This window comes from Caloenas nicobarica, chromosome 1 (genome assembly GCF_036013445.1).
Source record: "Caloenas nicobarica isolate bCalNic1 chromosome 1, bCalNic1.hap1, whole genome shotgun sequence".
Taxonomy (NCBI): domain Eukaryota; kingdom Metazoa; phylum Chordata; class Aves; order Columbiformes; family Columbidae; genus Caloenas; species Caloenas nicobarica.
This window is the reverse complement of record NC_088245.1, coordinates 108,690,286-108,713,405: the sequence shown is the minus strand read 5'-3', so window position 1 is coordinate 108,713,405 and position 23,120 is coordinate 108,690,286. Positions and strand designations below refer to the sequence as shown.

Genomic DNA, 23,120 nt, shown 5'->3' with positions numbered 1-23,120 from the left:
TGTTAAACCTCATACAGTTGACCTTGGCCTGTTTATCCAGCCTGTCCAGATAACTCTGCAGAGCCTTCCTACCCTCCAGCAGATCAACGTTCCCACTCAACTTGGTGTCTTCTGCAAACTTACTAAGGGTGCACTCAATCCCGTCATCCAGATCACTGATAAAGAGTTTAAACAGAACTGGCCCCAGTCCTGAGCCCTGGGGAGCACCACTCATGACCAACTGTATTTGGCTCCATTCACCACAACTATTTGGGCCTGGCCATCCAACCAGCTCTTTACCCAGTGAAGAATACACCTCTCCAAGCCATGAGCTGCCAGCTTCTCTAGGAGGATGCTGTGGGAAACAGTGGCAAAGACTTCATTAGAGTCTAAGTAAACAAGATCCACAGCCTTTCCCGCAGCCACTGAGCGGGTCATCTTGTCATAGGAGAAGATCAAGTTAGTCAAGCGGGACCTGCCTCTCTTAAACCCATGCTGACAGGGCCTGATATGACAGTCAAAAAATTAAAATAGTTCTCTAATATTATTTCTATCGTGCTTGACCTACTTGGTTAAGATTGTTTTTAGCTCTTTAGTGCCTCACACTAGTGGTTTAGGAATTTATTTTGCATTTATTTCTGGTTTGTAGTGAGTAAAAGGTTGCCAATGGTGATGTAAAATCATCCAGGTGTTTTACACAAAAAAATTACTACAGCTGCTCAGTTATAGCTGGAAGCTAGCTGGTAGCTAGCCTTTTCTGTCTGTCAGCTAATAATATACTACTTCAGCTGGGATGTGATAGTCTTTCAGTCCTTCATATCTGTTTTGCTGCAAGATAAAGACTAATTCTAAATTACCACTGAAACTCATTTAAGTTCTCCTGTTTAACTTCACACTGAAATGAACTTTTATCACTTTTGTGGTCACTGGCAATTTATGAATTTTCCTAGCTGTAACTGAGGACAGTAGAGTGAATGGGCCTAGCATGTGCTAGCACATCAGGTAAGAAGACAAAATATTTTGGTAGGTGTATAAGGTATGCAAGTTCAGGATAGAGAGTTCCCATTGTTCTGTGGAGATAGAAGATGGTGAAAACTTGATATACTGCATGGATGTTTGGATAGTATGCTAATTATGCAAATCAGGTAAGAAATTTAAAATAAATGTTAAAGCCTAACAGTTAAATCTACATAGGAAGTCTTTCTAGTATTCTGCATATCAAAATATTAATTTCATTTTGTTCTTTTGGTCAAAAGTAAAGTTAATTGGTAGGAGAGTCTGAGTTGTATAGCTTTGATTCAAATTCAGTAGTTTGTTTTAAGAAAAACAGGAGCTATAATGGTACCTGCCTGTTTCTGAGGAGTCCAAGATGCTATATAGTTCAAAATCTCACTCCTCTTAAGAGGAATCATTCAGTATTCTAGTTTTATTACAATGAATGTATTGGTTATATCTGGCTTTATAGCTTGCTGTGAATGGTTTTTATCTGATGCATCTCATAAATTATCTGGGTCCAGCAGGAAATAAATATAAGAACAAGTAAACAACTGGCTGAAGCTTGACCTAATGTGAAAGTTACTGAAAGAGGGGAAGCTATTTAAAGCCTTTTATTTGCTACCTTTCTCACTCTTCTGCTATCTACCATTGCTTTTTGTATCTCTTTGTCAATAGAGATTAAGTAACTTAGCAAAATAATTGTTTTGAGCTCTTAAAATAATGATCTATGCTGCACTACTAGTTACAGCTAACCAGAAACTACAGCTGGTCTGGCAAGTATCTTTTGCGTGTATCTGAAGAGCATGTCGTGTGTGCTCTTCTTTGTTCCGTTCTGTTATCTGAATTCAATTTAGCTGTTAACACTTAGTGCAACTGATGTATTACCCTTGCAGGCCACTAGCTTAAGCATAATTATTAAATATACAAAAATATTGGGTTCTAAGCATTTGTGAAAAGTTGTTTTCAGTAATACTTTGTAAGTTGCAGAAAAACTCATTAATATTTGGTTTTGGTAACCTGCAAGGACTGAAGGTTGCTTTTTGTCAGTACGGGCGGGAGTGGAATCTATTCAGGTTCAACCTGGGATGAAAAAGTAAACCTTCTCTCCGATGGAGGTGGTTGGGTAATATTATTACACTGGACTTCTTGTATGCTTTGGGAAAACTTTTTAAAATGCTACTTTTAAATGAGAATTAAAGCATACACAGAATTAAATAGCACTAAAGCTTAAAGCAGGATATTAAAATATGCCGATCTCGATGATGAAAAACTAAATCTCAGTAGCTGTCGTCCTCTTACTAAAAATATATAACTAAGATGAATAAGACTGTACTCAGTGGGTAGTCAAAAGGTAGTGTAAGAAATGCTTTCAAAGAAAAGTCAGTAGTTAAAAATGTCATTTTCGTTTATTTTTCTCTGCTAGAATGTAAATCAACTGTTTTCAATCAGGACAGATGAAAATTATGGACTTTGTCTTGCCAATCAGTATTTTAATAGAAGAGTTTATAAGGAAAACGTGATCTTAGTAAAGGCTTAAAGATAGATTAGAAAAATATTTTGAAGCATGTGGACAATATAGTCTCTTTGTCAAAGTCCTAAAGTTGATCACTCAATTATATTTAGTGAAACATTGAGATTCTATATTATACATGCATGGATACTGTACAATTTACCATGAATGTATATAACACTGGTCAGCCTGTTGGGGGGTGCAGGGAGGTGTCAAGGGGAGGAGAGGGAGATCACTCACCAGTTACAGTCACAGACAAAACATCCCCCCATCACTCAGGCAAAATACTAAAAGCAGAGTAATCTGGGGTAATCTCATTTTTTGTGCCACCATCCATGAAAATAATGAAAGATAAGAATGTTAAAATGAAGTAATTCAACAAAAAAAAAACCCATGTAATGAAACTGACAAATATTTAGATTGTAAAACATTTGAGAGAGGCTTTAACTGATTTTTAGTTTCACCTCAATTTTTAATATTATAGCATTGTACTAGTAAGAACTCTTAATTTCAAAAACTTTGCACTTCGGCAGGTTGAAGCACTGTTTCAGCACTGCTCCAAACTTCTGTTGGTTATTGCTCTTCAGGTGCTCAGTAACGGTTTCCAATTACGAGAAAAATCATTGGTATTAATATGACTGAATGTATTTCTGATTGTTTTGATGTTCGTTTTCCTTCTGCTCTCACAACCTTTGCATTTCAATTTTTTGTGTGTACATTTTTGTCAGTATTTTGATGTAAATTCTTGGGTCTATGGTACAGGTTTTAAGACATAGCTAGAATTTATTTAATACTACAGAATTGTTTGCTTTCACAAGTATTCATGCACTACTGAGTTTGAGATTTCTCTTTTTTTACAGACCGATATCAGCTGAAACAGCTACTTGGATAGCTTATCAATAGTAAACCAGTGACAAGTTAATCTTTTTGTAGTTTTACTGAGAGATGAGGTATACAGTCAAGTTATTATTTCACATTGCTTACACATTCATGAATGCGGAGTTATTGCCTGTTCATATGGAAATCAAAGCAAGGAAGCTTTCTTTATAGCCATAGCAATGCAATTGTTTTAAACCATAATATTGCATAATTCGATATAACACCATGTTCCTTGTTATGAAGTCGTCGTTTCTGTCAAAGCCAGCTGATAACCTCGCCATGTAATGAAACTATCCATTGTGTAATGGAGTGAAGGAAACAATCTAGGTCACCAGTACTAAACTCAGACTTTCTAAGTTTGTCCATAATTCTTACATTCCTTTTAATATATTTTACTAAATATACTTATTCAATTGTAAAACAGAGTACAAATATATAACTTGATGCTTGAACAAATAAGTTTCCCAGGCAAACCATTTATGTCTGTAAAACTTAAATCCAGTTATCCCTTCTCCATGCCCCGATTTTCTGTTGTAAAAAACAGAATACGTTTTTCCTTTGAATGTAATGAAATTGGAAGTTCATTAGCTTGCAAAGCACTGTGCTGTGCTATAACTTGGGTGAATTTTGCCAGAATCTTACAGTGAAGTGCACTTTTCTTACCTGTGTAAGAATGGACTCAGCAGTCTTCACATAAGAAGTTACAGCAGGCTTGTAGACACTGGAAAGCTTTTAGTCTGAGATGTTGACTCTTGCATATCAAACCCACATAAAGAAGGCAATCCCTGGAATATTTTTTTACCCCAAGATGTCATCAGGTGTGGAGGAAAGGTTACAGCGAAGCTCTTCCATTTGTGTCTTCTAATGGTTTTTCAGAGTGGCTTATTTTGCACTTAGTGTCTTAGGTGCAGCATACTTTCTGAATCTTGGTCAGAAAACTGAATAATTTGAGAGTGTAAGCAACATTAGAAGTCAAGCTGCTTACTTTTTACATGAAAAGAAAACAGATGGTAGCCCTGAAAAGCCTGTAAACTAGCAGATGGAAACTGCCACACCTCCTGATTAATAGAATATTGCTGCTTTGGCTATACAAACATTTATTGTGAAGAGAAGTGTATTTTTCAGCTTCTGAAAACTCCAAAAAGTAGCTCTCTGTTCCTCAACTCTTGACCTTCGTCAAATGAGGACTTGTCATTTCCTATGTGTACTCTGGGGTTTTTTTCCAGATAATTGAAAGCAATCCGTACTACAGAGCTGTGTTTGGCTAGCAGCATAAAGACTTAATTTGCATTAGTATACTTCTTGGACTGAGGGTATAGGAAGATTGTCAGTCTACCTAGTGGACTCCACTTGGATGAAATGCTTCAGGTTTTTCTGGTTATGTGTAAAAATGAGCATCCCACTGTGGCGTGCACGTTTTATTCAGGAAAACCTCTGGATTCCCACATGTTCTGTACCGCTTTGTGAGTTTTTCCAGCATCTTTCACTTCTCCTGCTCTCTGTGGAGCCTGTGAGCTCTATTCTCTTGAATGCCTGGACAGTCAGTCCGATAACATTTTCTCTTAATTTTTGTGAATTCAGAGCATCTAATTTAAAAGGAGAGGAGGGGAAGATGGGAGATGAACTTGCTTTATATTTCTGTACTGGAGGAGGAGGTGCATTGTACAAGTGGAGTTCTGCAATTGACAGAGCTATCACTGACAGGCATAGCAAATTCCTTTTTTTCTTTTGGAGACAGTTGTGTTTTGTGGTAAACATGTATAACACAAATTCTTATCAAAGACTTCAAGGTAAGGGGAGCAGCTTGTTCTTGTTATCACAGACTTCCCTGTTGGGGACTGCTGCCCTCTAACCTGTCTCCTTCTCATACGAAGGAATATTTAAAAGGGCAAGCTCTCTTCTCAGAGATTCTCAAAATGAATTATGTAGCATATATCTTAATGTTTCTGGTTGGCTGGTGGTGTTCTTTGGGAACCATGCAGGCTTTATTCTCCCAGAACACAAGAAATTTCTTCCACCTGCTGCAGACCCATGCCAGTTATAAGAGAACTATTGTTGTGAAGTAACCCCGCTGACCCCTGAGCACTGTGCTTTGTACTTGACTGGAGGTGACATAAAAGGTTTAGGAGAGCAGTAGTCAGTAATTGTACAAATGTTGCAGTTGAAATGCCTTATTCCTGTCACCCTTAGCAGATACAGCTTATCTGCAGCAGAATACACTCATACCCTTACAACAAAAAGATAAGAAAATAGTTATTTAGCCACAGTGTCTTTTCAGATTTAAAGAACATTATAGTTAGTGTAGGTCTTACCACTTACTCTCCATTTCTGCTTTTAGCTCCCCTTGCTACCATAGAGTTGAGTTTAGTGATTTGGAGATTTCCTGATGACTCTGCTTTTAGTGCATTCCTACATGTTCTTGACAAGGTAAGGCAGAGAGCTTGAATGGTCTCCCACTTAATTATTTAAGCTGGTTTTAAGTCTTCAAAATGTAAACAACTATATTGCTGTTAAACTGCAATTTTTGAGATATTTCAGTTTTGAGGGGGAAGTAGCTGGGGGTTTAAAACTATTGAAGAGAGGAAAACTTCAAGAAATTTTTGTACCATTTATCGAATACTTGAAATCCTTGTGTTGCAGGAACCTTCTTGTGTTCAAGAAGTGTGTTTATCCTGAAACAAATATTGAATCATTTTTCACGCTGTGTTACTGCTGTTGCAGTAGAGGCTGTTTCTTCTGAAAAGGCTGTAACACACTGGACTGTAAAGAGTACATTGTAATTGAGTACTCAAGGTGTAGTAATAGTTAATGAATGCCTGTGTAATCTATAATAACTGTATATATATGCAGTGCATGGAATTTGAAAGATCCCTCCCTATGGATGTGACATAAAGAAAGACCCAGGGTAGTACAAGAGACCACAAAAAAGGTACATTGTTGCTTGTGGGCTCATGATAAAGCCAGGGTCTTTATTTCATCTCTGCATTTGGGCAAGAGGATCTTTGCTCACGCTGGGTAGACATGTAATCCAGGTTGTAAAGGCAAAGTTAGAAACTGATACCGTAGATGGCCAGGATGTGAGATATCGAGATAGAAGCAACATGTTCTGTCAGTTAAATGAATTATTGGCTTTGTCTTCTGAAGAGGAATGAAAATCTAAAAAAATTGCAGTAATCCAGATATTTGTTAGAACCCAGTCAAGGGAGGTAGCTTGGAGAGTTTGTTTGTTTTAATATCTTGTGCAGGAAGAAGTACAGTATTTTGCTGTATGTTTCCTTTGGTATAGATTCACTAAATGGAGTCACCTGGATCTGTTCATAGCTGAGCACTTGTATATGCCTTTGACTAAATGTTTTTACTTGTCTGTCTTTATTGCTTGAAGAGAAGCAGTCTTGCTCCATGTTCTAATGGAGCATGTGCTGTGCAATTCGGTGTTTTTAATAAATACGAAAAAGCTGAAGATACTGCCAATATTCAGAACAGTAACTTCTGTACTAAATCTGGAGAGAGGTCAAATTAAAAACTTCACCTCTAGCTGTTCAAAGTCATTAGATTGAATTCTAATTCTTAGAAACATTTGAAGTTTGTTTTTTTTTAAACATTGAAAGAAAGCTGAGGTATATTAGTACTTTAAGAAATGTTTCACTCTCTACAGACTATAATTATATTGGTGCGTAAGTTAGACATTTGAGCTGAGCAATCCAATTCAAATAATTTCTGCAGTCTGTCTTGACCTGACCTTTATAACATCCGTGTAGCATTTTCTATATGCAGGATTTCAAAGGGCTATGTGCAAGGTGTGCTTGGTCCTCTAACAACTCTAGTAAATAAAAATAGTCTTTAAGCATAAGCATACCTCATTCTCTGCATTGAACTCTAAAAAGTAATCTTAAAATATTTTGTAAAATTAAGTTTAAATTCATAAAAATACAGTCATCACATGTAGGATTTTAAATAGTTGCTATTCTGCTTAACCAGTGGAATGTGGCATAGTAGCATGATTTCTGAAATAGATGCTGATCTTTTTTGTTCTTTTCTGCTAACCAGGAATAAATTAACATCTGCAACAGCATGTTGCTATCAGACAATCTGCTTAAATTTCCTGTGCTGATCTCTACAGCATCAACAACATGAGTGCCACTGCTGCCCAGTTTTTCTTTACCATGGGGCAAGGGAAGGGAATCAATGTATTTTTTTTCTTTTTTTTTCTTTTTTCCCCTCCCTTCTCTCTCCCCACCCCCCAACTGTGTCTGACTTGCCTGACAGGAAATTTTCTAATTGCCGGAACAGCTGGTCGCAGCAAAAACGCCAGGGTTGGTCTTCCCTGCTGGACTTATGATCGCTCAAGTCAGAAAATCTAAGCATCATGGTTTCTTAGTCATGTTTAAGTTTCTTTCTCTACGTGTTCGTTCAATTCGGGTGAGCGTAGTTTCTTATTTAAAAGAATAAGGGGAGAAGGGGGAAATTTTATTTTAATTAAACTTCTAATTCAAAGCAATTTTAGTCTTTCACTGGTTTGGAATCAGTGCTGTTTGTATACAAAGCCTTTTGTATTTTCTTTAAAAAAAAAAAAAATCTGGTGTGCTCATATTTAGAAGCTTTTAAGGTACCTGTTGATAATTTAGCCTTATTGGGAAAGGTTTACCTGCATGTAAATACTGTAAAACTAACTTTTTTTTTTTCTCCAAAACCGTATGAGCTTAGCTGTATGTTGTTTTCTCACTAAGAGTCTAGTTTTATTTAAAATGTTTGTATTTTTAAAATTAATACGTAGTGGTTATTTTAATAGTTTCATTTTTCATGTAGTAATTTAAACTGTAAAATATGCTTATGTACGGAGTGACAGTTAAAATAACTCAAGCTTATTAATATCTTAAATTTACTTCTGAAAACAGTATTAAGAAAAGTGACACTCTTGCATTACAATTAATGTTGTGGTTATTTCGACTTTCAAATGGTAATTTAGAGTCATAGCAGGCATTTAGTTTGTATAATTTGTCTTGTTGAGCATATATTTAAACATAAAAGGATTTTTTTCAGTTGAGAAAAAACTCTAGTGGAGAACTCTATTATCCCGAGCACCTTTTCTGAACTATTTAACAATACATGTATACATGCAATGTGACAGAGCTTTTTATCATTGAAACTAAAATAGCTTTTCATTTTCTCCATCTGTAAGTCTGCAAACACTTTTCAGTGGTGGGAAGGGTGAACCAACTTCTTGTGTACTGTCTTAACATCTTAAGTGAAGCAGGTCTGTTAATTTGTAAATAAAAGGGGTAGGAATTTAACACCCACTAGCCTATGTACTGGTTTATACTTTGCCATATGTGTTAGAAAATGAAATCGAATTTGCTTGCCCTAACGGAAACACTAAAACAAGACATGCATGTAAAACAATAGAACATAGGCTGCTTTATATACAGGTTTTTAATGTAAACCTTTTAAAATAAACATTTGTGAACTTATAGTCCTGAATTATAGTTCTTTTCCACAGGCAACGTGAAAGGTTATTTCTTAGAAGTCTCTGAACAAAAAAAATGACATTGTTATCTACTTATGGCAGCTTGATTATATGGTCTTTAACATTCTGTTGATTTTTAAAATGCTAGACAGTGCAGACCAAACTGAAAGTTTTCAGCCCATATACATTTTGGGATATATTTCAAATATTATCTCAATAAAACAGGGATCATAGCTTTCAGAGGCTAGTGCTGAATGTGCTCTTGGATTTTTTTAAACTTTGAATTATTTCTTTTAATTGTGATGCTCTGAAATGTTACTGCTTACAAAGTAGGAATAAAATTTTTATGAGAGTTACTGAGAAATGAAAGTTCCACCCAATGAGTATTTTTTTCCAATGCTGACATGCACAGCCTAGTTCATGAGATAATTTTGTGGTGTTTGATCAAAAGAGAATTGCATTACAAAACTGCTTTTGGTGACCAACACTAGTTTTTAAAATGCAGCTAAACAACCTACTGCTCACAGTTCCTTTGGGAAGGAAGGACTAAAGTCCTACTTATGTCCTGGCCTTTGTATTTTCGTTCTGAGGAGAGAAAGCATCTTCAGAATTCCCCTCCTAGCCTGGTCAGTCATGTTTATCCAAAGGGCCTCATCCATCCTTTTAATAGTTGCTGTGGGACAGGACTCACTCTTCAAACTCCCATCTGCTTCACCTGTAACACCGAAAGAATGAGAGGTGTTCAGTCTCAGCAACCAGCTCTGCAGTTGTCATTATGTGAGTGAGGTGGCCACCTGGAACAAATGCAGAAATAGACCTCCTTCTAGATCTCAACATTATTGCAGCAGAAAGCCAGGAATGGAAAAGACTAGAAGGTATAGAGAGTAAGGAATAAGTACATAAATACAGCGATTTTTTTTTTTTTCTTTATTATCTCTATGCATTGTTTTTCTCTTAGATGCTTAACAGTTTAAGAATTAAAAAGAACCCTGAAACTAAACATTTGCAAATAGAGTTTGCTTTTAGGGAATCTTATTTTATGACAGGTAAAAATAGACACCATCTGCAACAAGAAATTTGATGTCAGTTGAATGTGTTTTTCCGTCTTTTAAAAAGATGCAAAGACATAAATTGTGAAAACCTGTATTTCTGTCTTCAAATGTCCATGTTACATGTTAGTTAGAACTTCTGCTCTAGTCTTGCTTTTCTTTGGTATTAGTGTAAAACAGACAACATACACAGAATATCCTCAGGTCAGCTTGACTTTATGCATGGCAATGCTTTGCTTTTTGTTATATTAGAATAATTACTACTTCAAAAGCAGCATTTTTAATCAGGTTTTTAGAACAATTGTATGTGTACAAGCATTTAAGTAATCATTAGTTCTGTTAAGTGACTCAAATTTAATTTTAGTCACAAATATAAGGAATGTTTTTATTCCATGGTTTAGGTCACTAACACTGCTTACTGAAGTAACAGGAGATTGTGAAATGCTTGTTGGACATTGAATTACTTTTTTTCAAAGACAATTTTGAATTTAAAGTTAGGAACATAATGAGCATAGAATGCATGAATGCATACAGAATGTGTTTGAGATTTTAAAAAATACCTAGACTGGTGCAATTCTCACACTTCGAACTCCTGTTTTTAACTTAATAAAGATTTCTATAAGCACTAATACAAGAGGTGAAAGTGATTGGTTTTCAGTTTGTTGGTTATTTTTTACTTCAAAAAGCATAGCTTGTTTGGATTTTATTTCTTCAGGTAATACTGAAAATTCATCCTACTTTCATAACAAGTTGGGAAAGTAAAAATGCCTCTAGGAGACTTCCTGACTCAAGGGAGGGGAGGAAAAGGAAATTATGTATATGAGCTGGGAACTGCGCCAACACTGACTCATCCTTTTAAAATCACTTAATATCCAATAAGCTAGCAGTCCTTACAGGACATAACTGCTTTATGTAACTTTTAACACCATAGTCGATATTTCAGAAGTGGTTTCTATTTGATTACAGGGATCAACATTATTCTGCCTGTGGCAGATAGAAAAATGTTTTGCCAAATACTGCAGTGTCTAACTGAGCTCTGATAAGGACAATGAAGGCTGACAAAGTAGTAAAAGGAAACCTGCAATAATGGTTGGAACAGTGTTAAGTAACTTGCTGGGGAATCCGTTTTTCTGTTTTCAGCTTTATCTTCACTTGTTTTGAATGTACATGTGCCTCAAGAACATGCATTTGTCTAGAGGAAGCAAAACATTCCTGAAAAAGAGATTGAGAGGGGTGAAAACAAAGCTGCTGCTTCCATAACGAAAATGGAAAAATCCGTGTAGCTACATACCTAATACTAACAAAAACAACTGATAAAAGCAGCATTTTCACTGCTGTTCCACTTTCAAGTAGAAAATAGTATAAACTGATATAGCTGTGCATTTGTCATGTAACTTAAACTTCATTAATTGCAGTTGGAAAGTATTACAGGGAAGTACACTGTGAACTGACCTTTACATTGATACAAATTACTATGACCTGTCTTTAAAGAAGAGGATTGCACTTTAACACTGTTGAAATACTTGTATCTTTATTTCAGAAACTTAATTCTAACGTTTATTTTAGGGCTGTCATCTTGAAAGATGGCTAATATTTGAGGAGGGCATTCACCAGTACTGGCAATATAGATCTGACTTAGTTGTTGTGATTAAAACCAGCAGAAAGTTGTTTGTTTGTTTTGTTTGTTTGTTTTTCCCTCCCCTCCTATTCTGATTTCTGACTCCACAAGAACTACCAATACCACTGTACACCCAGCTGAACGCAGCCTTCTGGTTGGTGCCTTGGCAACTGTCGTCTCTGCAGGTTGAGGTAGGAAGATTGTGGCCAAGAGTAGTAGGGGCTATTGCTCTATACGGGGCATAAAATCAGTCCGTCGCTACTGCATCTAGCAGGGATGCAAGGACTTCCAAAATAACACAAAAAAATCAAGTATTAAAAATAAAAAAACTATTCAGAGAAGACCTTAGAAGACAAGGAGCTGGAAGGTCTTTTTACAGCAAGAAAAAAAAAATTAACAAACTCTCACGTAGGTTAAGGGGCAAATTAAGTCATAACTAAGTCTGTAATTATACGTAGAAGGTACTTCTAATTGTACCATCTTAGCTCTGTTAAGAGCAGTACAGAATTAACAGATAAAGGTGAAACCTGGGTAATGTTGGAACCAGGAATATCAGTAAAGTTAATTTCTTCAGTAGTTACTTAACTGGCTTAGATATGAGAACAGATTTTAATTATTCATTGAGATTAAAATTTGTTAATCTGTATATCTCATGTTTCCCCTAAGTCAAAGTATTAAACCTGTTTTTACAGTTTTTGGTCAGCATGTCAAGAATATTTGCTGTCAAGGAAAAAAGTTTTTGAATGTAGGACCCATCTAAGGATTTTTTTGCATATGCCAGATTTCTCTCTCACTGAGTTTTGATGAACTAGAGTATGTATAGTCATGTCTGCCCTAGTCATCTATGCCTCTTATTAGAAAAATACAGTTTATTTAAAAGCCTTACTGAAAGGCAACTTGCTTCTCAATGCCAAAAGCAAATATACAATGGAGGGAGTTTTTCGTCCTGAAATGATGTCATAAAATTCAGAGGGTTTGGTTTATTTCAAATTAATGTGAGGGTTAATGTTTTATCTTTGTTCCTTTTTTATGTCACGTATTTCATAACTTCCATCTCTGTTGATGCAGAAGGGGTTGGTATGTGACCTTTTACTTTCTCTTATCATGAAACCTTTTTATTCCGATGTCACAGGTTTGGTGGTGTTATTTCTTTGTATTTTTTGCATGGCCAGCAAGCACAGAGGGAGAGTTCTTTGATTGGTGCTTAGTCGTCTGCCAGCTGAAATTCACTGCACTTCTGAGATTTTTCACCTACTTCTAGGTAGTATTCATTTTGTGCGAAAGTGAGCATGCAGACTTGTTTTGCAGTCATTTCTGTCCTTTTTATGAATGGAATACAGATGTTGTGTCTTTAATATCCCCTTCCTGATGCAAAGGACTCGAGACAGGATACAGTTATTCATCACATATCTCGCACAAAAAGAACTTGTGGGGTTTTCTACATCTGTATTTGAACCCCCTTGTAAAGAGAACTTTCTCAGAAATCTGTTTCTGAATTTGTTAGAAGCTTCCTGGTGAAATTCGGGTGAAGGAGCCATTTGTTTTGTTTAGCTGTTACTCCATTTTTTTGTCATCAAAAAAGAACACCCATTTTCCACAAACACAGACATCAGAGTCATCAAAAATGTAATGAAGTGCTTTAGCATATTAAAAATAAATGGAATGTTCTTTGAGAAAGCCTTCATCTATAAGTACTCATAGCATGTATTGCACATACTTACCTTTGCTCTCAATATTATAAAAAAATAAACCGCTAGTTGTTATTCTGTGCATAGTTGACCACCAATATATATAGGGTTTTTTTAAAACCATACTGTTGTGATCAAATGAAACCTTTCCACCCCACCCCTTTCCTGCTCCCCCAATCTTGTTGTGCGTACATATCATTGTTAGAGATCTTATCTTTAGATATCTTGGTTTTGGTTAACTTTCTGTGTTTCATCTGATTTCAGTTTAATTTCACTGAAGCTGACAACAGTTGCATTCAGTCTTACTGTTCAGGATGAGTCTAATTTACTTTGAGTCACATTCTGTTAGACCTGGATGCTTTGAATGTCTTAAGCTGTAACTGTTTCCTTTTATTTTTTTCTTACCTTTGCAATTTTATGGCGCTTCATGACTTTATACCCATTAAATGTAACTTATGTGTAGGAACAATTTAAATATACTATTCCATTATTATTATTGTTGTAAAACTTTACATTTTTTAGATAGCTGCTGCTTTTTCCCTTTAGTGTAATCTATACATATCATAATTTTAAATTCTACTTTCAGTATATTGAAGAGTGTGTACTCAGACATCTGTCATTCATTATGAAGCTGCTGAACTAATTGCTTTTTTACTATTATCTAAAATATGCTGTCACAAAGAGTTAAGTGTTTAAAGTATTTATACTCATGTTCACATAATTTTGAGTACCCAGAAAAAGAGGAATCTGTCTTCTGGGGATACCTTTCCTAAGCAAGCATTCCATACCATGACATACCAGCCTATCCTTTGTTCCATTGGAGTTAATTCACATCTAATTCTTACACATCTTCGAAAGTAAGGTAACTTTCTTGCTGAATTTTCTAGTTCTGTCCCAGTGTTTTGGAATTTCTTTGTCAAGCACTTGTCATTGTGCATGTTCACACTGTGCTTAAACATTTGTTCAAGAACTTAAAATTGAGAATTTAGGTGCAGCAAAACCTCTATGGTGTTTGGATGTGCTGATGTTCCTTGTTAAAGATCGCCTTCCCCTTTGTGATACAAGTTGGAGTATAAATCTGATCCTGTGCCATCTATTTAGATAATTCAGAGCTTTTTCCTTGTGGATTATTTTTTCAGTGTCACAGCATACATTTAAATGGGGTTTTAAAATTATTTTTATCTTTAGTTGGTTGTTTCTGTGTCCTTTTTATATAAAATTTGTGTACTAAGAATACTTACTTTTTTTGAGGTGCTATAATATTTAAATTCTAATGAGTGTTTATTGTATTTTCTAAATTTATCAGATTTAGGTTGTGTCATAAGAATATATCTCATGTGGCACTCACAGTACTTGTTGTAAATGCATGTCTGGCAGCCCACTCTTAAGGTGTCTACAGATGGTTTAAGCTCAGACTCCAGAATTCTCTCACAGACCCCTTTTACTTGTTTTTCCTTTCATACCACTGTCACATTATTTTCAGAACATTGATCTGTAAGAAGATTGGAATTATTAGGAGTAATAAGAGAAGTGGAAATTACAAGCCTGTGAGAACAACAGGAGTGGTAATGAGGATGATACTGGCAGCCCTCCTAGCAGTTCAGAGCACAGTTTACTAGCCCTAGACCAGCTTTTCAGTTGTCCCTAGAACATAATCCTCAGAAAAAGGTCTTCAGATAAACTCAACTATATAAAGCAAGCAGTGTGTTATGCCATCCAGATCTGCATGGGCTGTTTCTTTACACACAAAACTGTTTTGAGATCTCCTGGTGAAAATTCAGAGATCTGAAGGATAAATTGCAGATATGTGTAGATACACGCACATTTTTCTCTTGCTTTTCTGGGCTCTTTCATTACTACTGAGAAATACCGACTAGTAAGGCTCTTCTGTTTCTACTTCCTTTAGGGCCTGAAGTCCTGTTTCCTTTTAGTACATTATCTAGCAGGTGTTCCTGTAATAAGATCTCAGAAACAAACACAAGTATTTGATTTTACAACAAAGTTAATTTAGTCTCAAAAAGTGAACATAAAAGAAATTAGCATAAATTCACTTTTTTTGGTAGCTCTTCTCTTTTAGATTTGATTTGTCTGTGGAGTATAGTTCATCCAGTGTTCTTTCCTAAGTGTGTATATATTCCTGTGCGTAGACATATATTGTGAGGTACATTACTAAGAGCTTACTTATATTGAGGTGCTTACTGACTAGAATAGTTTGGACTTGCGAACTATATCAGTACAGGAAGTTATTCTGAAATAGTAGTGTTTTAAGTTCGTACCAAAACTTGTTTGTCACTCGCCTTCCAGGCCAATGTTGACTTAATGCTATTATACTGTTAAGGAAATGTTAAGGAAACTCAGAGTAGTATTACCTTCTGTTTATTTCCTTGTATTCTATATTTAGTTTTGTGATAAAGGAAACCAGTAGCAACCACTTTAAGTTGACTAACACAGGTTTTTTTGGTTTTGTTTTGGGGTTTTTTTGTGGGTTTTTTTTTGTTGTTGGTTGTTTGTTTTGGTTTTTTTAATGTGGCTTTCTGCAAGAGTTTTACTTTCTAATGTGAAGGCCTTAAGTGAGAGCTGCATAGCTAGAAATAGAAATTTATGTCTTGGGACTTCTGTTTAGACGTTGCCACAGTATAAGGCTTGAGAAAAGGGAGCTTTCCAAGGTTATAAATAACAGAAATAAAATACAGGCTGTAGGGTGTAGTTACAACTGGAAAGAAGATCTCGCCATTGCAACAGCCAGATCACTAGTGAGTGAGTGTCTGTAGTGGTGTGAAAGTTGTCAGGGAGTGGAAGAAAGAGGAGGACCAGAGTCTTACAGCATCATCTCATTTCATTTTAATTCATCACATGGGACAAATGTTTTCTCTGAATATCAGGGAATGATCAGAGGCAGAGCTTAAGACAAATTCTGTACCCCACTGGATGGCTGGTTTCTCTTCCAGTTTCCTGTAAGGCAGCATCTATTGACTGATGTAATTAGTGCAGTTAGCTGAGAAAGAGACCTTTCTTCTTACATAAGGTGTGAAAGGCTTGTATTTTAATTCAGCTAGATAGTGGGTACAGTGAGGATTGATTACTTCTGCATGTAAGTTTCATTTCCTCGCTTTTGCATTTTTAACTGCATTTGCAAAATACTGTTTAGGTAAAAATAACGAATGTTTGGCAATTATGTCAGAAAAGGAAACTGCGAATTTGTGGGTACCTATTCATCATAAATGTTGCTCCCAAGCCTATGTTATGGAAAAAGCTACTAAAGTAGGATATGATCAGAGTTTTGTTTTGTTTAAAACAGAGGTGTATTAGGTCTGCCTTATAAGGACTGAAGAGTGGTGGAACCCTGAGAAAGCGTGAAGACTGGGAACATTCGCTTGGTATCAGGAATGTGAAGTAGTGGTTTGGGGTTTGTTTTTTGGGTTTGTTTTTCCAGAGGGTGCCCAAAATAACCACCAGAAAGTTGGTTGCATAATAATTGCATTCCATTTTTTGTTTGTGTATAGAGAACAACTTAATATCTTTTCTTCTTCATTTCTTGTTTTCGTTACATTTTGTGATGCTTTTAAAGCAATGTGTCCACCTGATTGCTTTGTGTCCCTGAATCTGAGTAGATAACAGAAAGATTTGGGGAAGTTGTTGCACGCATTTTTTTACTTTCCCAAGATTGCCAGGGAGCTAATAGATAAAAACAGTTAAACAGAAATGAATCAAAGTATCTGAAGTAATGTGTACTTGGCAATCTGTTCTTCTGTTCTATTCTGCCCTGCGATTCTCTAAGATTGCAGTGGGTGGTTTAAGTAGTATGTAGTCCAACTGATCACGTACTAATTTAAAAGATGAAAATACAGATGTCCACCAGCAAATAATGCCTTTGACAAGTGGAAGGAATCAATATTTCTTTGAAACTCTATAAAGATTGAGCCTTGAGTAAATGATGGTAGCATTTTCTCTTGAAAGGAAAAAAGAGTTTAGGTTTATTAGGAATAGTACACAGCACGCATACATGCACATGCATACAAAATTTTGGCTGTCCTACACTGGAAACTGCCACCTATCCTTATCAGTCATCTTAGTTTTAGAATACCCAAGACAAACCCGAGTCCCTTACATTAAAATATCTTTTTTCACTTTATGATTTTGAAAGTTGCCAGAATGTGCTGTGCATTATTCCAAGGTGTACACTGGAATTTTTTTTATATTTGTACACACTCTCTCACACACCGGTGCTCAGAATTTATTATGTGCAGTTTGTTTCCAACTTTGGTTGGAATCTTCTGAAGGAGAAATGTTGATCTAGGAGAAGCACGTGTTTGAGCATGCTGATGTGTATGGACACTTGCTATGCACTTATACACGATACTGAAATGACCAGATACAAAAGCATATTTTCAGCAATAATTCATGCACATAAATATTGCTGGATACTTGAAAAATGCATGAATTGGTGCTTCAGAAGCACAGCTTCAGAACGCTACCTCTACTCCCCCATCGCTAGAACTAACTACTGCACATGTTGGTGTATATAAATAAAGGGGAAGTCTGGAGCAAGGAAGACATACCTTTGGTGGAAAAGGGTCAGGTTAGAAAATACTTATGCAAACTGGATTTACGTAAGTCCATGGGTCCTGATAGAATGCACACACAAGTGCTGAGGGACCTGGCAGATGTCATTGTGAGGCCACTCTTTATTATCTTCTGATGATCATGGTGGCTGGGAGAGAAGTGCCTGAGGACTGAAGGAAAGCAAATGTCACCTCTTTCTTCAAAAAAGTCTAGAAGGAGGACCAGGGAACTACAGGGTGGTCAGCTACACCATCCCTGGAAAGATGATGGAACCAAGTAATCCCGTAAACCATTTCCATGTACAAAAAGGACAAAAAAGTTCTTGGGGTTAGTCAGCCTGGATTCACAACAGTAAAATCAAGTTTGACCCACCTAAGGGAGTATGCATAGAAGATAGAGCCAGGCATTTTTCAGCAATGGACACAAACTGAAACACAGGAGGTTCCCTCTGAACATCAGAAAACACCTTTTCACTTGAGAGTGACCAAGCCCTGGCACAGGTTGCCCAGGGAGGCAGTGGAGTCTCCATCCTTGGAGATAGTCAGAAGCTGCCTGCACATGGTCATGGGTGTAGGTGACCCTGCATGAGCAGGGGCTTGGACCAGATGACCTCTAGAGGTCAACCAGTCTGTGATTCTGTGAAACAGATCTGAGACTTCCTCATTAAATAGAGGAGGAGAATTCTCAGATTTATTTCATTCAGTATAGCACATAGAAGGAATAGGAAGAGAATGCACAAGACGTTGAAATTGTAGTTAGTATGTTTATGTAAGTTAGCTTATAGTCAGTGCTGTTTTGGTTGGATTACATGTAATGCCTAGATAGTTCTTCAGATGGCATTGATAAGAATGAAGTTTTTTACTTGCTTTTGAACAGTTGCTGATAAGTTCTAAAAATTCTTTCCTTGTGTGGTGAACAGTGTTGCTTTTCAGGGGATTTTCAAATTCTGTGCAGAAAATACTGAATTAAGTGCAGAGCACAAAAAGACTAGATCTGCTGCCCTTTAGAGCTTTCTGGTGACTTCAGTTTCTGACAGAAGGGGGAATGCTGAAGACTGGCCAGTTTTATAGAATAGACTATCCTTGAGAAGAGAGGCAACGCGATTCCTTTCCTCACCAGAATTTTCTCAGTGGCAGGTGGAGGGTGTGCTTCTTTGTGGGCAAATGTTTTGAGTCTTACACTGTCTCATAAAGGTGAGCATTAGCATCTCTGCAGTATAGTGGGCCTCATTCAAGTGTTAAAATGGAGAGCTTTCCTCAGAGATGTGGTCCGTTTGATGCACTCTAGGTGTGCTTTAAGAGGACTAAATCCTTAAGAAGATTGGTTTCCATTAATGGGTTGTGAATCAGGAATGGAGATTATGAACCAAACAATATGGGCCTAAGCACAAAAGCTTGGGAATTGCTGACTTGTTATTATTGTCAGCTCTGTTATTGTCTGGATTCTGATGCATACCTGAAAGTTTAAGCCATACAGTTACTGAACTAATACTGCCTTTTGTAACAGTTTTTGCTGTTTTAATTATGCAAACAGTGTTGCTCAGTGGTTTTTATCTACATTTGGGAGTGTGTAGTTGGTAGGATTCAGTGGCACTGGTATTTTTCAACATATTGTGAATTTATAAACATTTTCAGAAGATGCACCACTAACAGAAACTTATTCCCCTCTTTTCCTCTGTCAGGAAGAAGGAAATATCAAAGAAATTGCAATAACTCACCACGTAAAGGAAGGACATGAGAAAGCAGACCCTTCACAGTTTGAACTTCTGAAAGTACTAGGACAAGGATCCTTTGGAAAGGTTGGTAAATGAACTCTTGAGCCAATTATTTGGGAATGTAGCACTGAGTAATAGTAGGAGAGAAATATTTAGAACAGCCACAATCTTGCATTAAAGCGATGTTGCAAGTGAAAACTGCTTTCTGAATTAGTGTTAACTAGCCACTGGGATTGTGGCAGATCTTTTTAAAGCAGTAAGTCATATTCTAGTTTGTATGATATGTAGATCTCCAAGGTCCGTAGAAAAATTGGCTTGATATGAAATAATTGAGTATTCACTGTTAAAGTGGAATGTCATTTTTCTATAACTATTCTTCTTCTATGTTTGAGGGAGCGAGGGTTGAAAGATTTTTTTTTTAATTATTATTTTTTTTGTTATTTTTTTTGAGTAAGTATTCCTAGTTGCTAGCTTGCTAATGGCAAGTTATCACCAGTACAGAAGTTATAGGCAGAATTTATTTTTGTAGCAGATTGTAATTGTAAAGAACAAATTCTAGGCAGTAATGGCTGCTGAAATAAACACGATGTACCATAGTTGTGTTCATGCTAGGCATTATCTGTCATAATTTGGTTAAGGCACAATGTACCTTGATATTTATCTGAAGATCCATTTTTGGCATTTAATGAGTACTATCCACACTGGGACCGCACTGAGGTGTAGATGGTTCATACTTTCAGTTGTACAAATCTAACTTGGAAGCGAAGCATTAACTGCATGTGTCAAGACACATAATTGAGACAAAATGGCATATGCAATGTAAGACAACAGAGCCTTTACATCTGTTTTCAGCCTTAATTGCAGTTCTGAATGTGATGTTAAGCTCTAGCATATAATGCCAAATCCATCTTGGATATGGTGGGGAAAAGCAAATAATCGGTCCAATTCTCTCTTGGTGGTAGGAAGTTGCTGTTAGACACATTATTGGAGTAGCAGTCCAGTCAACCTTGGAAATCTAGATGTTTAGATTTGTACTCAAAACTAGGAAGGATTCAGAGAAACAGGATTCCAAAGGTGGTTTCTTATGTTGTTTGATTTCATCTGGAATCATAACAAAGTTTTTATTTGGAAATCTTCAAATCAGGAGAAGTAAAACATGTGGCAAGGAAATGTAAGATAATAAATTATAATTTCCGCAGTCCCTTTTATTTTATTGATAATTTTTAATTCATTGCTATAACTTTGGGAGAGAGTGCAAGTTTTGAAAAAGCAAAAATAATTAACTGCCTAGCTGAGTCAAAGTGTTGTAAAGATGCAATTATTCTGGGCTTTATGCAAAAAGGAATAATATTCCAATACCTGTAATCCCTTTTGTACTTATCATTTGGGAAGATGTCGCTACTGCCCATTCAGTTTAAAAAGACTAATTTGCATGCTTTTCAAGGTCTCTTGATGATATTCTGATAATCTGTGGATAGTGCAAAGGAATGTTAACGTAAGTGGGAATGGGACACAAACCCAAACATAAAACTAACTTCATATAGCATGTTTAACATTCTCATATATCATAACACTTCTTTGCGCTTTTTCATAAATAACCAGAAAACCTTTGGCAGGTATATATATTTTTTTTTTTTCTTCTTCATTTCTAAATCTAAAGTTTGGCTCTGCTGGAATTAATTTCATATTAAGGATATTAAAAGCAATCACACTCAAGAAATCCTGTTACACTGAGAAGGAAATGAAACAGACTTTAATGGAGACTGGTTGTACTTTATTGATATGCGCAAAACTCAACCAAAGCACGCCATAAAAACATTAGGTTTTGTGACACAAGAGGTTGATTCTTATAATTTTATAGGTTACTTTTTAAAAAAATATTTTGTTATGCATTGGTTTATATAGTTTTCCAGATCAACTTTTGTACACGCATTTATTTTCATATCTGAAAATTATTAGCACTTTTGCTATGTCATCTTCTGAATTTTAAGAAGACAAAACTATTTAGAGAGTAATACTAAAAAGCTGGATTTTGTATTTCAGATTTGTCTCAACTTCTGAGAGAATCAAAATTCATCCTCTTTTTTTTTTTTTTTTTTTTTTCTCACTGGAATCAATTAAGTTAAATCAAAATTAATTTGGCAGACTGTTTGCCTTAAATGAACCTTTTAGATTATGAACTGAAGGAATAGTAGAAAAAATGCAAGGGAATTTTGTTTGGCTTTGCAGAATTTAAAACTGTTGAAGAAAATAATAGCATTGGGAGGAATAATAAGGTTGACTTTCATTTGAAGTAATACTGAGTACATGAATTTTATAGCAAAGTATACTGATGACTTGCCTTTATTTTCTTTTAAGAATTCTTTTTCATTTTCAATGCAGGTCTTTCTTGTCAAAAAAATCTCAGGATCAGATGCCAGACAGCTTTATGCAATGAAGGTATTGAAAAAGGCCACCTTGAAAGGTAAGCACTGTTTAGAGAGCAAGAGGAGAAAGGAGAGAAATCAGGGACATAAAACCAAAACTTAATCTTTACACACATGTTGTTCTACAAATTGTATCTTAGAACTTTCTTCTGTCAAACAGCAAATAGCAGAATACACTTCCTTGTATTGTAAAGCCAGAAGGATTAAGTAAACAGCAGGACTATGTTGGTAGTTACAGGGGAAAGTAGGTTCTTTCTATGCTGAGTGTGGTAGGTGATGGTGGTTTAATAGAGTAGTTGTTACATCTGCCACCCAACTTGCTCCTGAGCTGTTATTTGAAACTTAATATCATTTCTGTTTCATTTGCTGTGTATCACCAAGGATACAGTTAATACCTTTTGCTCAGTTTATGTTTAGGTCATGATATTTAAAAGTGCCTTATATCAGCTGTTTTATTCTAAAAGTTCTAAGCAAAGGAGTTTGTCTTTCTTTAAAACAGAAGTATACTGTATGTTTTCGTCAGACTTTTGGCAGTTGTTCTGGATGTAGGATATATTTGATAAAATCTTAATCATCTAAGTTACATGAGAAAAAAAATAGGTGTAAATTGTTTTGTTTCTTGGGTGTTTTTGGTCTTGCATGGTATCAGTAACAAAATAATATCAGATCTGAACAATCTCAGTTCTGTCCTGGAGAACTCCATAAGAAAAGATAAATGTATTTTTTATTGTAGATCAAAATTAAGGCAATCTTTCACACTGATCCCTTGACCAGAACATGTATTTGTTGCTTAATGCCATTGTTTAAGACTTCTGTCTATTTGTAGTTCCTCAGACTCATGACTGCACTGAAATTGTTGTGATAATTTTGGGATACTTCCAACAATCTCTAGTACTTTAAGTACTATTGATTATTCTATTGATTTGCAATTTTAACATTGTTTCATCTGAAAATATTCGTAGAATGATAGATGGGACAAAAACTCGCATCGATTGTGAACTTCTGCTAAAATGTCGAACCTGAAATTTTTTCTGCTTAAGATCTAGTGCTGAACATCTATCTCACAAGTCTCATTAAATATCGCTTTCACTTAAAACTATTACAGAGGATTTAAGTGCTTTTGAACAGTTTCCTATATTTTGATTCCTCTGTGTTTTGTGGCACGTGTTATTCTCATTATTTACTTCCTATTTTTCTGAAATCGATTTCCACTCATTTAATGTACTTTGATATC

At 35.9% G+C, this 23,120-nt stretch overlaps 1 protein-coding gene across 2 annotated transcripts in view; it reads left to right on the top strand.

Moving 5' to 3' along the window:
• RPS6KA3 (ribosomal protein S6 kinase A3) overlaps positions 1-23,120 on the top strand; it is a 79,027-nt gene that overhangs the window by 16,626 nt on the left and 39,281 nt on the right. For both annotated transcript variants that reach the window (XM_065629238.1, XM_065629229.1), the window contains exons 3-4: positions 19,428-19,544; positions 21,843-21,924. In XM_065629238.1, the coding sequence (XP_065485310.1) occupies positions 19,428-19,544; positions 21,843-21,924 (199 nt within the window). The remainder of the gene's footprint in view (positions 1-19,427; positions 19,545-21,842; positions 21,925-23,120) is intronic.